General features: G+C 38.8%; 1 protein-coding gene across 1 annotated transcript; it reads left to right on the top strand.

Moving 5' to 3' along the window:
- The first annotated feature begins 8,485 nt into the window (after positions 1 to 8,485).
- Positions 8,486 to 13,068, top strand: LOC137938629 (ABC transporter G family member 11-like). Its single transcript, XM_068783599.1, has 10 exons — positions 8,486 to 9,537; positions 10,056 to 10,345; positions 10,623 to 10,794; positions 10,925 to 11,047; positions 11,151 to 11,279; positions 11,418 to 11,612; positions 11,701 to 11,787; positions 11,864 to 12,136; positions 12,243 to 12,350; positions 12,443 to 13,068. Exons 1-10 carry the CDS (start codon positions 9,148 to 9,150, stop codon positions 12,785 to 12,787), a joined length of 2,112 nt encoding a protein of 703 aa, XP_068639700.1. The 5' UTR covers positions 8,486 to 9,147; the 3' UTR covers positions 12,788 to 13,068.
- Positions 13,069 to 13,961: the final 893 nt, after the last annotated feature.

Here is a 13,961-nt window from a genome sequence, read left to right as displayed (position 1 = left end):
TTGACAGTTGACATGTTTTTTTTTTTTTTTTTACTTTTTCCAGTAACCCACTCGTCCCTCTTAAAAAACTTTTTATATGTAAAATGATGGGAGGGGTGGGACTTCATTCCCCTCTGCACTCAATCTCTTGAAAAACAAAGCTCCTTCATCATTCAAATGTTGGAGGAAAGTGTCAATGGCCGCCCTTTCCCTCTCATCACGGTGTTTTCACTCACATGGTGCTGACCAGAGGAGAGGGGGTAGTCGCCTCTCTCTCGTCTTTCTTTGTCGTATTAAAGAGATTCTTCAGCATGATAATAGAGGTGAGGTCAACAGTTTCATCGATTAAACCAATAAACCCTGCTTGATTAACTGACTTTTGATCCATTAATGAGTCTTACTAAAAGTTAACTGAAATAAGGGATTGAGTCCAGTTGAACCCGTCTATTTAGTCAGTCTAGTCTGGATCTTACGAAATGGAAAAGCCGGCAATATTGCTTTTATGTTAGTAGATTTAAAAATATCTACAAATTCTAAAATAAGGGATGAAAGTTTCATTAGATGTAAAATAACCCAAAGGCTTCTGCCTTTCCCTTTGTTACAGAAAATAGAGAGGCAGTCGGGAGACTCTCTTCCTTACTTTCAACAAGCCTCTTGGCTCTTAAAGATGAGAATAATGTCTGGATGCATCAACGACTGCCAGGTGATAATAATTATCATAACACTCGTTTTACTTAGGGTGTCTTCTAATCAAACCAGTTCAGGAATAGCTTGAGCTTGGCTTAGCCTCAACTCGGTTTGGATCGATTTAAAATCATCTCAAATCGATTTTGAGCGGTTGTCCATGCTCATTTAAGTAATAGAGTTGTTGCAAGGTGAGACCCACCATGATTACACGAACTAGTGGGACCCACCATGATCACATGAAATGGCATGATGAGTCATCACGTGAGCTGGTATCCCTATTATATGAGTTGGAAGATTTGGTAATTTTCCTTGATTAATGTAATCTATTTATCTTCCATTGATTTATGTAGATTTTGATAATCATGATTGATGTAATTAGAGATATTAAGGATCCTTCTTATCTCTAAATATGTAATGAAAATAGTATAAATAAGGGTTTTGGTTGAAGGGTTCAATCAAGTACTCTACTTCTCAACTTGTAAAAAATCTCTCTCTAGCCTAAATTTTTTTTTTCTCTTTTCTCTTCTCTCCTCTCTACCCGAAGTCTCTCTCTCCCTCTCTTTGCTCTTTTTCTTCTTCCTCTCTCATCTTGCTCAAGGTTTCAATCATGGGGTCCTAAATTCAACATGGTATCACTGCATCAAATTTAGGATCTCCACGTCAAAAGAATATTCTAAGAAGTTGTGAACAAAGTTACTCATAAAATGCTCTTTGAGAAGCAAAATTGAAGTTTGTGCGATAAGTTTTTCATTCTTGTTATTATTACTTCATGTTTTTGGTTTTTGGATCTTTAGAAGATGGTTCAGAGATAATTTTATTTTTTTCTTCATCTTATAAAATAATTGAGAGTGATGCATATCGGATTAGAAGAAGTTTACCAATGCATTTTTGTCGGTTTGCAAGTTATTAGCTGAAAATCGGTTTATGTTGAGATTTTCTGTATAAAAGGTTAACAGTTTTTCGGAACAAGATTTTCTTGATGAAGAAAATTGTTTTTGAGCCTATTATGAGTGGTTTTTTATCCAATGGATTTTAGAAATCTAATTACTTAGTTTTTATGCTAAGCTTCTCCATTAACCGAGTTGTTTGAAGAACTATACTCGATTTTGTTCTCTTTTTGAAGAATTTTTTAGAACCACGAGGTGGCTGATTGTTATTGGAAAATCAAGCATTGAATATTGTGTTTTACATAAAAGGAATCAAGCACAAAATAACAAAGGAAGTGGCCAGTTGACACCAATCCATTTGAAGAAAAATTGTTGTTTTTTAAGATCTTACAATATCTTCTTGATTAGGCCTGATTTTGTTTAATTTTTTATTAATTATATCTTGCCAAATTCATGAGGAACTGAATATATATTGGTTTATCCCAAGCTAGAGTCAAATATATTTTTGGAATGATCTTGGAAAATTCTAATTCGGAATTGTTACCTCACCTTACTCGATCTCAAGCTTATTGATTGATTTTTGCTATTCTCTACAAGGAAGACTAGAGAATTAATTATATAAATTTTTGGAAAGCAAGTTGACTGGCCTAAGAAGGTTCCCTCCTTGCCTAATGACTTGATAAGCTCGGGTTCTCCTCCCATCTACCCGAGCTAGCCTTGGCTGTTTTTGAATCTCCAAGAAGCTTATTTAGGCTACTTCAAATTTGAGTACATTATTACCCTTGAACTGCCTCTTATAGCTGAAGAATACATAGGTAACAAGAATTATATTCTCAAGATTACTACCATACCCTTACAAGGGATATCAAATTTCTTGAGTTGGTCCACATCGGTTCGACGGTTCCTTATAACAAGGGATCTACTTGGTCACCTCACCAAACTTGGGCCACCCATTGATGAATAAAATATTGCTTATGCTAAGTGGTTAAAAAATGCCACTTTGGTAATTAGTTGGCTCATCAACAGCATGGAAGAACCTGTCTGTGACAATGTTATTCATCTCGACACCGCCAAACAAATTTGGGAGACATGTACTAAGTTGTACTCTAGCTCTGACAACTTACACAGGCCATATGATATTCTCCAAAGAATGTTCAACATTAAAGAAGGAGAAAATAGTCATGAATATTTAGCTTGTTTTAGAGGCATTTTTCAAGAATGGAAGATAGCTTAACCTACCTCCACCAATGTCTTTGTCCAAGACAAGCAAAAGGAAGCCTTAGCCACTGCCATTTGCCTAGCAAATATTAAGCCATGTCTCTAAGTTGCTAAAAATCAACTCCTTAGCGCCTTTGCTATTCCCACCTTTGATGATGTATGTGCTACATTACTCCACATTCCAGACTCTTCTTCTCCTTCTGCTACTGAAGTGTCGTCTGCTATGTACTCCAGTCATAGGGGAACATCAACCGACTGTGACCGAGGCCATGGAAGAAATTATAGAGGAGGACAAGGAAGAGGTGGAATGAATGGTTTTATCAGAAAAAACGGCAGGGAATGCACCCATTGTGGGAAATATGGCCACACTATAGATCAGTGTTTTAAAATCCATGGCATACTAGATTGGGTTAAGGCTAATCAAGCCTCAATAGGTGATACAAAGGAGGACCAGTCTACCCCATCAATAGAAAATAAAACCCTTACCGATGATGAATATGACTTTTTCCAGAAAATGAAAACACTGATAGTCTCTCCTCCAAGTTCCTCATCAACTGTTGCTGCCACGACCGCTTCAGGTATGCTCTCTGCCACTTCCTCCTCTTCATCCTGGATAATTGACTCAGGGGTCTCCAAGCATCTCACAGGTAACAAAAATCTACTCCACTCAATTTCTCCTTATCTCTCGAATAAACTTGTTACCATAGCTGACGACTCCCAAACTAAAGTTCTCGGGAAAGGATCCGCCTCTGTTACACTATCACTTCCGATCACAAATATTTTTTTTGTTCCTAGATCTGAAATACCATCCATATTTAAATATATTCATGTTATGGTTGTCACTCAATTTGGTTAAAAAATTAAAGTACTTCAGTCAGATAATGCCAAATAATATACTTCCGAAAATCTTGACTATTTTTGTCAAGAGAATGACATTAACCATCAAACATCTTGTGCCTACACCCGCAACAGATTGGTGTAGCAAATTGGAAGAACCGTCACCTTCTTGAGGTAGCTTGCAGCTTTTTGTATACCATGAAAGTCATATGTTTTTATTGGTTGCATGTCATCCTTACTTTATGCTTTCTTATAAATAGGCTACATTTTTCCATTCTCGGTCATAAATCCCTATATTTCTTATTGTTTCCACATGGTGATCTCTTTTCACTTTCCTTGAAAGTCTTTGGTTGTACATGTTTTGTTTATATTACCTCCCCATAACATGGTAAACTTGATCCAAAATTTGTCAAGTGTATCTTCTTAGGATACTCTCGTATGCAAAAGGGTTATATTTGCTATAATCCCACTCTCCAAATATTACTTGTGTCCAGGGATGTAACTTTTTTTAAGACTCTTCATACTACTCTGACAATGTTCCTCCAGGTCTCTCTTCTGTACCAGTCTCTCCTCGATCGGTTGTGTCTTGTACTATAGAAACTGTTCAACCCCCTGAAGCGTTGGCCGACACCACACCTGCGGAGTTTGCGGATCCCATCAAGGTAAGCTCATCTTCTCCTGTTCCTCTTGAACCATAATATGATACTCGACCCATTGCCTTAAGAAAAATACCCAGAAGTTCCACTAGGCCCTCTACTTCTCACCCCATATCCAATTTTGTGTCTCACCATCGTTTATCCTCTTCAAGTTGTAAATTTTTTGCGTCTATCTCCTCCATCTCAGTTCCACAATTCTATCAGGAGGCTCTGAAACATCCAGGGTGGAAGGAGGCAATGGACGATGAAATAAAAGCACTTTATGAGAATCAGACATGGGCTCTAGTTCCTGTTCCATCAGATAAAAAACTTATCGGTTGTAAGTGGGTTTTTACTGTTAAACACAATCCAGAAAGGTCAGTTGCTTGCCTTATGCCCACCTCATTGCTAAAAGTTATACGTAGTGTTATGGGATTTTTATGAGGAAACATTCTCTCATGAGGCCAAAATGAACTCGATAGGTATTTTATTATCTCTTGCTGCTAATTCTTCTTGGTCGGTCTATCAACTTGATGTGAAAAATATTTTTCTCAAAAGGATATAAAGGAAGAAATTTATATGCAACAACCACCTGGATTTGTGGTTGAGGGGGAGTCGGTATGCCGATTGAAGAAATATCTTTATGGTCTGAAACAGTCTCCTCGTGCATGGTTTGATAAATTTAGCCAAGCACTCATACGGGCTGGATTTCACAGATGTTCCATAGATCATTCTGTATTTCTTAAGGACACACCTAAAGGTAAAGTGATTTTGGCCGTATATGTTGATGATATTTTCTTAATCGGTAGTGATCCCAAGGGAATTTAGGAAACCAAGGAAAAGATATATGAATAATTCAAGACAAAAGATCTTGGACTACTTAAAAACTTTTTGGGTAATGAAGTACTACAATCCAAACATATGATTATACTATCTCAAAGGAAGTATGTCCTTGATATACTGGAAGAGACAAGAATGATCGGATGTAGACCAGCAGAAACTCCAATGGATTCCAATACAAAATTATCTACAACACTGGAGAAGATGTGGATATCGAAAAATATCAAAGACGTGTGGGGAAACTCATTTATCTCTGTGTAACAAGGTCGGATATATCATATACAGTAAATGTGATGAGTCAATACATGCACAAACCACAACTTATTCACTAGCAAGCACTAGAAAGAATATTGCAATATTTGAATTGAGCTCTAAGAAGAGTGCTTCTCTATAAGAACCATGGTCACTTCAACATAGAAGGGTTCCTCGATGCAGACTGGGCAATGGTTGGAGGGAACTTGGTTACATGGAGAAGCAAGAAGCAGAATGTAGTTGCAAGGTCTAGCGCAGAAGCAGAATTTAGGATAGGGTTATGGCACACACAGTTAGTGAGCTTCTATGGATCGGATCCCTTCTCACTGAACTAGGATTCTATAAAAAAAAACCCTATGGATCTACATTGCGATAATCAGGCGACAATACATATCGCCTCAAATTTGGTCTTCCATGAGAGAACAAAACACATTGAAGTAGACTGCCATTTCATACGAGAGAAATTCCAAGCCAGCATATTATTTCTCAAACATATCTCCTCACAAGGGCAAGTTGCAAACATTCTCACTAAACCAATCACTTGTAAGATCTTGTCCACCATTTGCAGCAAGTTGGGCATTTACGATGTTTTCTCACCCCCAAGCGTTATAAGGTGGGACCCACCATGTTACACGTGTTGGTGGGACCTACCATGATCACATGAGGTGGCATGATGAGTCATCACACAAGTTGGTCTCCTTATCACATGAGTTGGAAGATTTGGCAATCTTCCTTGATTAATGTAATTGATTTATCTTTCCTTGATTTTAGTATATTTTGATTATCATGATTTGTATAATTAGGGATATTAAGGATTTTATCTTATCTCTAAATATGTAATGAAAATAGTATAAATAAGGGTCTTGGTTGAAGGGTTTAATCAAACTCTCCACTTCTCAACTCATGAAGAATCTCTCTAGCCTAAACTATTTTTCTCTCTTTTTTGTTCTCTCCTCTCTACCCGAGCTCTTTCTCTCTCTTTGCTCTTTTTCTTCTCTCTCTCTCATCTTACTCGAGGTTTCAATCATAGGGTCTTAAATTCAACATGAGCCAAACTTGACTAAGCCGCAGTTCGATTTGTGAGCTCACGACCCAGTTCAGTTACTTAACACTAAAACCCACTTTTTGGCTTGTGCGACCCACTCGCAATTTCCTCTTTCCTTCGGTTTTCGGAGCTTCTTTTAAACTGTTTCAAATCTTTAGAGTCCAAAGGGGAAAATCGTTGACACAACCTTCCTCTCCTCCATACTCTCTAATCCTCCCTTCTTTCTCCAATTTCATAACTAATCTGAGTGATTGATTTGGGAATATCGAATTCGAGACTCCATGCACTATAGCCGACTTTTGGTGTTGAAGACAGAAGAAACTTGACGTAAAAGGTAAGTCTATCCCCTTTTTCCTTTCGATTTTGATAGAAATTCCTCCTCAAGGGTTTCAATTTGTGAAAATTTCAGTTTTCTTCTTTTATGTTTATTATTTTCTACTTACCAATCTATGAGTAGAGGGTAATTATTCGTTTTTGTGAAAGGATTGGTTTTTTCTTATTAGACGAAAAATAGGAATACGGCCTTATCTTGCCATTATAAGATCACCTCTTGAAATAACAAAGACAAAAACATCTTCCCAAGCTTTTTGATTGGTACCTACTAAGTGAGAAAAATATGGATATTGGTAAAGTTATAAATGGAGAGATCTCTACCTCTTGCCACAAATTAAATGGACAAAGAAACAAACCAAATAGTAATTTAAAAAAAAAGAGGACAAAGGCAGAGAGTATCCGTGAGCTACATCGATTTCAATGCCTTGTTGTTGTTCCTGCCAACCCTGTTGTTCCTGCCAACCCTGTTGTCCCATTCTTGCCTATCCTCATACAACCTCCAATCTTTTTCCTTCTTAGGTCATTTGTTCGTCTTCACAAATCTTTAATTAAAATAAAAAAATATGATTAATAGAAATTCTTTATTTATGCGCACTCAAGGTGAAACTTTGAAAAGAAAAGAGAAATGATTGATAGCCAAGTCCATCCTTATGAAGCAAACTTCGCAAAGAACTCTTTGTTATCCTATTATGTTGTTTTCGCTCTTATATTATTATCATTCAAAATAGGATAAAAGTTATATTTATAAAATAAAATATATCATTATAGTATACGGACTATACACACCTAAGGTTGAATCAAGTTTTTAAGATTATGCACAATTTTATATAGAATTTATGTATAATTTTATGTACACTTTATTTGATATGTATTTTATGCAAAGTTTTAAAAGTAAGTTGGAACTTGAGTTCAAACTCGGTTAAAATTCTTTTGCTTAAGTTCGATTCTTATTTTAAGTTCGAACTCAAGTTCAAACTATTCAGATCAAGTCAAACTCGAACATATACAGGTTCGAGTTAAGCTCGGTTGCTGCCACCCCTAATTTTACCACAACACTGCCAGTTATCTAAGATTTAAACCTCAACGGAGAAGTTAAAAAACGTACCCATTGTAATCGGTGTTATTAGAGCCGGACTAAACCAATCCAGAACCCCTAACAACCAAAACCAGTCCCCCCTCAAACAATTAATAGAAAAACCAGATGTAGTACGAGGAAGAATTGTCCCTTCTGTTCACTGTTCTTTGCAGTCATAGCAAATTTCTCAATATTTCATTCATAGAAAACATTATAAAATCTATTTGTGGGAGTGATTAACCAAATAGTATATCATTACCGGGATAGGCCCTCTTTTGGTTTGATGCATCATCTAATTTCGAAAGTGTTCAGTGGAAGAGAGCAATTTGTTTCTTTAAAAATAGTATAAAGACACACTGACTGGTATCAAATTACATTATACGCTTACACAAGATATAATGGCGTTCCAGTGCAAGATATAAGGTGCCTCTGCAGATTAGAGACTTGAACTGGGTTGGTGGGGTACTTACAGCGTGCATGGATTAGAGCGGTCTTTGCAGGTCATATTAATTGGAGACAGTTAAGGAGAAAGAAGAAGATTGGTGGGCCTCCCGCATTGATGGCTCTCACCAACAGCCACCGGCTCTTATTAATGTAGGACGTATCACGTATGGGTGGACTCAACCATAGCAATAAATAAGAGTGAAACACTGGGCTCCTCTTCCTCTTGATTTGCAATTGCGGACAGACAGACGGGTGTGGGTGGGTCTTCTTCTACTCCATCGTTTCGGCTAAGAATATGGCCAGAAACTAGCCAGAAACAGAGGCGCGAGAAGCACAAGATGATCAAGAAGGGCAGTGTTTTTTTCTTTAATTCCCACTCCTCTACAGCTGACACTTACCCAACCATCAGTCACACCAAAAGCCAATGAACAACCACCCTCGTGACTCGTCAACGCTTGCTGAAAATCCGGCTCTTCCCGTCTCCTCCTATCCTCTTCTCAAGTTCTTATCTCTCTCACTAGTATTTTTTAAAAAAAAAAAAATTTCTCTCATGTTTTGTCAATAATTCAACACAACACTGCCCCCATCTCACCTGGCTCCCCATACAGTTTTCATTTTCACACCTTTCAGTTTGCTCACGCCTAATTGATTTCCACCGTGCACTACTGATCATATACTTAAAATCTCCGGCCACTTCCGGGCCTTTTCATGAGTTGATCTGTTCACCGATCGATCATTTCGACGCCTCACAACCCGCGTCCCTCTCCTCCTTAATTTCTTCATGTCTCGTACTCCTCCTTCACTACCGTTTTAGCTACTTTTTCTCTGCTTCTGATCTTTCTGTTTCTTAGAAACATTCGATTGAAAAGTTCGAAGAAGCAAGCAAGGGAGGCGGGAATTTGAGAGGAGCTCGAGATGAGAAGCTCGGATGCAGGACACGTGATGATGGAAATAGAAGCGAGTAAGCCCCCAGGGAATGGCATGGTCGTGGGAGGGCTCAGCCCTTTAAGCGAGACTCTCTGGAAGGAAAAGACTGATACTGAATTCCTCGGGGACGTCTCGGCGAGGCTCACCTGGAAGGATCTCACCGTCACGGTGACCCTCAACAACGGTGACAGTCAGAGGGTCCTGGAGGGACTCACCGGATATGCCGAGCCTGGCTCCCTCACCGCCCTCATGGGCCCCTCCGGCTCTGGCAAGTCCACTCTCCTCGACGCACTCGCCGGTCGCCTCGCCACCAATGCCTTTCAATCTGGAGCCGTTCTTCTAAATGGCAGAAAAACCAAGCTTTCCTTTGGAACCGCAGTAGGTCTTTTTTCTACATGCCTAGCTACTTGCTTTCTCTCTTTTAGTCTCATCATTTTGCTTTTTATCTCTATTTTTATTTTACATCTTCTCTCCCGGACGTCATTCGGTTACTACTATCCTTTGCTTTACGTCTCCTGCCTTTTTCCCTCAGCTTTCACAAAAGAATGGGTAGTTTATTAGTATAAAAGCACTTAAAAAAGAAGCAGCTTCTTTCAAATTCCAAGATACTTGCTCTGCTCTAGGCAATCTACTGGGTGGAACCTACTTTTAATTTTTTTCAATTTGCAGTATCTCCTAATTGGCTTTCGTTTGGTTCTCTGAAATCGGAATTAATGCATACGAAACATTCAGACAACCCTCTTCTGAGAGAATAATTTCGCTTGCTTTTTTTTTTTTTTTGTTGTTGTTGTTGTTGTGCCTGTTTCATAAACAATAGCAGTGAGTCTGGCTAAACCAGGCAAAAGATAACTCTCTGCCCTCCGAAAATTGCTAAGCTTATTACTTCGCAACTGCAGGCATATGTGACCCAGGACGATAATTTGATTGGTACCTTGACTGTGCGGGAAACAATTTCCTATTCCGCCCGTCTCCGTCTCCCGGACAAGATGCCCTGGTTGGAAAAGCAAGCTCTGGTTGAGAGCACCATTATTGAAATGGGTCTCCAAGACTGCGCTGATACAGTCATTGGGAATTGGCATTTGCGTGGGATCAGCGGAGGAGAGAAGAGGAGAGTAAGCATCGCATTGGAAATACTGATGAGACCCAGATTGCTCTTCCTTGATGAGCCTACGAGTGGTCTCGACAGGTAGACTGATATATTTATATATATATATATATATATATATATATATATATGTGTGTATATATTCGATACTAGAGCTAGTTTCTTTTCGCGGTGTTCCTGCTCTGTTTTTATGCGCCTAGTGTGCTGAATCCTTCTCGTCTGTTTGATTTGCTTGCTTCTCTCCTTTTACCTTTTTAATCCATGAACTAGAATTTATTTCCCTTTTAATTTCCCCTTTTTTCCGTCGCCCCAGTTTGTCAGCATTGAACTTTCTTTGACTCGGAGTAGTTGATTGCAGTGCTTCAGCCTTCTTTGTGACTCAGACATTGAGGGGTCTATCGAGAGATGGTCGAACAGTTATAGCTTCGATTCATCAACCAAGCAGTGAAGTTTTTGAGCTATTTGATCGCTTGTACCTCCTTTCTGGAGGCAAAACAGTTTACTTCGGGAAGGTCTCCGAGGCGTGTGAGGTAAACATATGTATATCGATAGTGTGGGGCTGCTCTTTCTTATTTAATCTCTTAATTTGTAATGTTAATGGGGAATGTTTATAATTATATAATATATGTGACTTGTATTGCTTTTGCGCATGATCTGTAGTTTTTCGCCCTAGCAGGGTTCCCCTGCCCAGCTCTGAGGAACCCATCCGATCATTTCCTGAGGTGCATAAACTCGGATTTTGATAAGGTGAAAGCTACTTTAAAAGGATCAATGAAGTTACGGGTAAGTATCCATGCATGTTCTGGATCGATTATTTTCTTTTCTCTTTAACTTGCATCCGTTTAGTTAATGCTTTTCCGCCATTGTTTTTTGGAATGGATGATAGTTTGCGATGTCTGATGACCCTTTGGAGAAGACAACAACGGCTGAAGCAACCCGCACCCTGATAAACTTTTACTCCACTTCCCAATATCATTACTCTGCGAAAGAGAGAATCGAGGAAATCTCCAGAGTTGTAAGTGAATTAAGTGATTTCAAGAACTGAATTGAATTGAAAAAAAAAAAATGGTAAAAGGTAGATATGGTAGTAGATAGTGGTTGTGGTCTAAAGTCGAAAGCCTAATATATTTAACATTGGTGGGGTTGATGGCAGAAAGGGACTGTACTGGACTCGGGAGGCAGTCAAGCTAGCTTCTTCATGCAGGCCTACACCTTGACCAAGCGCTCATTCGTGAACATGTCCAGAGATTTTGGTTATTACTGGTTGAGACTTGTTATTTACATTGTGGTCACCATCTGCATCGGAACCATCTATTTGAACGTGGGAACCAGCTACAATTCCATCCTGGTATGAAATGCATATATACAGCTAACACAGCAATTCCATTAAGTTTTGAAATATTGAACGTTAACCCCCTCGTACGCTTCACGAACAGGCAAGGGGTTCATGCGCCTCATTTGTGTTTGGGTTTGTCACCTTTATGTCCATTGGCGGGTTTCCTTCGTTTGTCGAAGATATGAAGGTCCGTGGAGATAATATATATGAGCAAACTGCCATTGGTTGATTGATTGGTTTAATTGAGTGATGAAAAATTGCAGGTTTTCCAGCGGGAGAGGCTCAATGGTCATTACGGCGTATCAGCTTTTGTGATCGGCAACACCCTATCTGCCATGCCTTTTCTAATAATGATAACCTTTATATCTGGAACTATATGTTATTTCATGGTTCACCTCCACCCAGGAATCGTCCATTACATATTCTTCGTGTTGTGCCTCTATGCAAGTGTTACTGTCGTTGAAAGCTTAATGATGGCAATAGCCAGCGTCATCCCCAACTTTCTCATGGGAATTATCATAGGCGCCGGAATTCAGGTGTACTTCCTTAGCTAATCTTTTTTGGCACTTTTTTTTTTGTCCACCCTACTGCTTAATTTGGAATTTGGATCGCTGATTGGCGATTGGTTTTCTGTTGCTGCAGGGAATTTTCATGCTGGTTTCTGGTTATTTTAGGCTCCCAAAGGATATACCAAAACCTTTCTGGCGCTACCCCATGTCTTATATCAGTTTTCATTTCTGGGCACTTCAGGTATTTCTTGATCAAGAATTAATTAAAACATCTTGTTTAACGTAGACACTAAATTAATATACGATCCCTGTCTCTTTCTGCTTCATTCTCAGGGCCAATATCAAAACGACCTAAAAGGTCTAATCTTCGATAACCAGTCGCCTGAGATGCCAAAGATACCTGGGGAGTACATCCTCAAAAACGTCTTCCAGATTGACGTGAACCGCTCCAAATGGTGGGACTTGTCGGTTCTCTTCAGCATGATTGTCATCTACCGCATCTTGTTCTTCCTGATGATCAAGATTAGCGAGGATGTGACTCCATGGATGAGGGGTTACTTAGCCAGGAGAAGGTTTCAACAGAAGAAAAGCAACAAACAGGGGACAAGCATACTTCCGGACCGCCTCACGCAATCACCTTCCCTCAGGGCCTATGCAGACACCGCCACCAATCCATGATTATAGACGTTAGAGAGCCAGCTGCCTCTACGAAAAACGTACACGTACTGTGCTTTATAAGCTTGTTCGGCAATGCATGTCACTAGATACTTGTCAGAGCACCTTATCATCTTCTATATCCATCTATCCATCCTTCTTTCCTTCTGCCACAACAGAGAAATTTAGTAGAACCTTTGAATTTCACCATGTACGAAAAGTAATCTCAATGAATTCAATAGTCAACTAATGATCATTGGATCATTGGATTTGGGAACTGATCTAATACAAATACTTCACGTAAACATCAATGCCATTTCTCTCTCTCTCTCTCTGGATCATTGGATTTGGGAACTGATCTAATACAAATACTTCACGTAAACATCAATGCCATCTCTCTCTCTCTCTCTCTTCCACAAGTCTCTAATTTGTCCACCAATTACTTCTTTTGGGCGGCTGGCTATTCCCGTTTCACTACTTTCTTCAACAATGCCCTCAAGTGGCGATTCTTCATGCTTGCATTAAGCTGAACAGGTACCACTGCTGTGTCTGCATCAACCAAAACTGGCGATTCTTACAAGTAAATTTTACACCTCTCTTCAATCAAATCTTTCTCTATCCGAGATTGCCAGAAACCACAATAGAGACAGGTACTCGAATAACTATTTAAGCAATTGAAGATGAAACAGTCAACTCGAATCGAGACAGGTACATTATTTAGGCTATTTTTTAAATGATTCAAAAAAGATTGCATGCATCCATACTGAGAAGAAAATTCACTATTTAAAATTCACCTTCACTTGGCCATCATTCATAACACATTCTTTCTTTCTTTTGTCACTTCATCTAAGTGATAGTATTTAATGTAATTGGGTATTTTTCTAAGACACTCTTCTGTAATTAGGAGATAAGGGGAGGTTTTGATATTTATATATCATATTAGGCTTGTATTTTAGTGTCACTTGGGGGAAGGGACGAATGAGCAGCTTTGGTAGTCTGTTGGAGTTATATTTTAAGAATTATATGGAGCTAGATTTGGCGTTTTATCTATCATTCCGTTTTGCATTGTTGTCCTTTTGAGATCGTTTCTGCCATTACTTGTTAGTAGGAATAGTTCCACATGAATAAATATTAAAAAATATTGATTTATAAAATAAATGGCTAATAATTTAGGGATGAAACCAGACTCAATCTTAAC

The sequence above is a fragment of the Aristolochia californica genome, unplaced genomic scaffold (genome assembly GCF_029961685.1).
Source record: "Aristolochia californica isolate CCGP_79_NKW_82.1479 unplaced genomic scaffold, dmAriCali1.0.hap1 SCAF_8, whole genome shotgun sequence".
In the NCBI taxonomy this organism is placed as follows: Eukaryota; Viridiplantae; Streptophyta; class Magnoliopsida; order Piperales; family Aristolochiaceae; genus Aristolochia; species Aristolochia californica.
The sequence above is the reverse complement of the archived record's forward strand: the minus strand, read 5'-3'. Positions and strand labels throughout refer to the sequence as shown.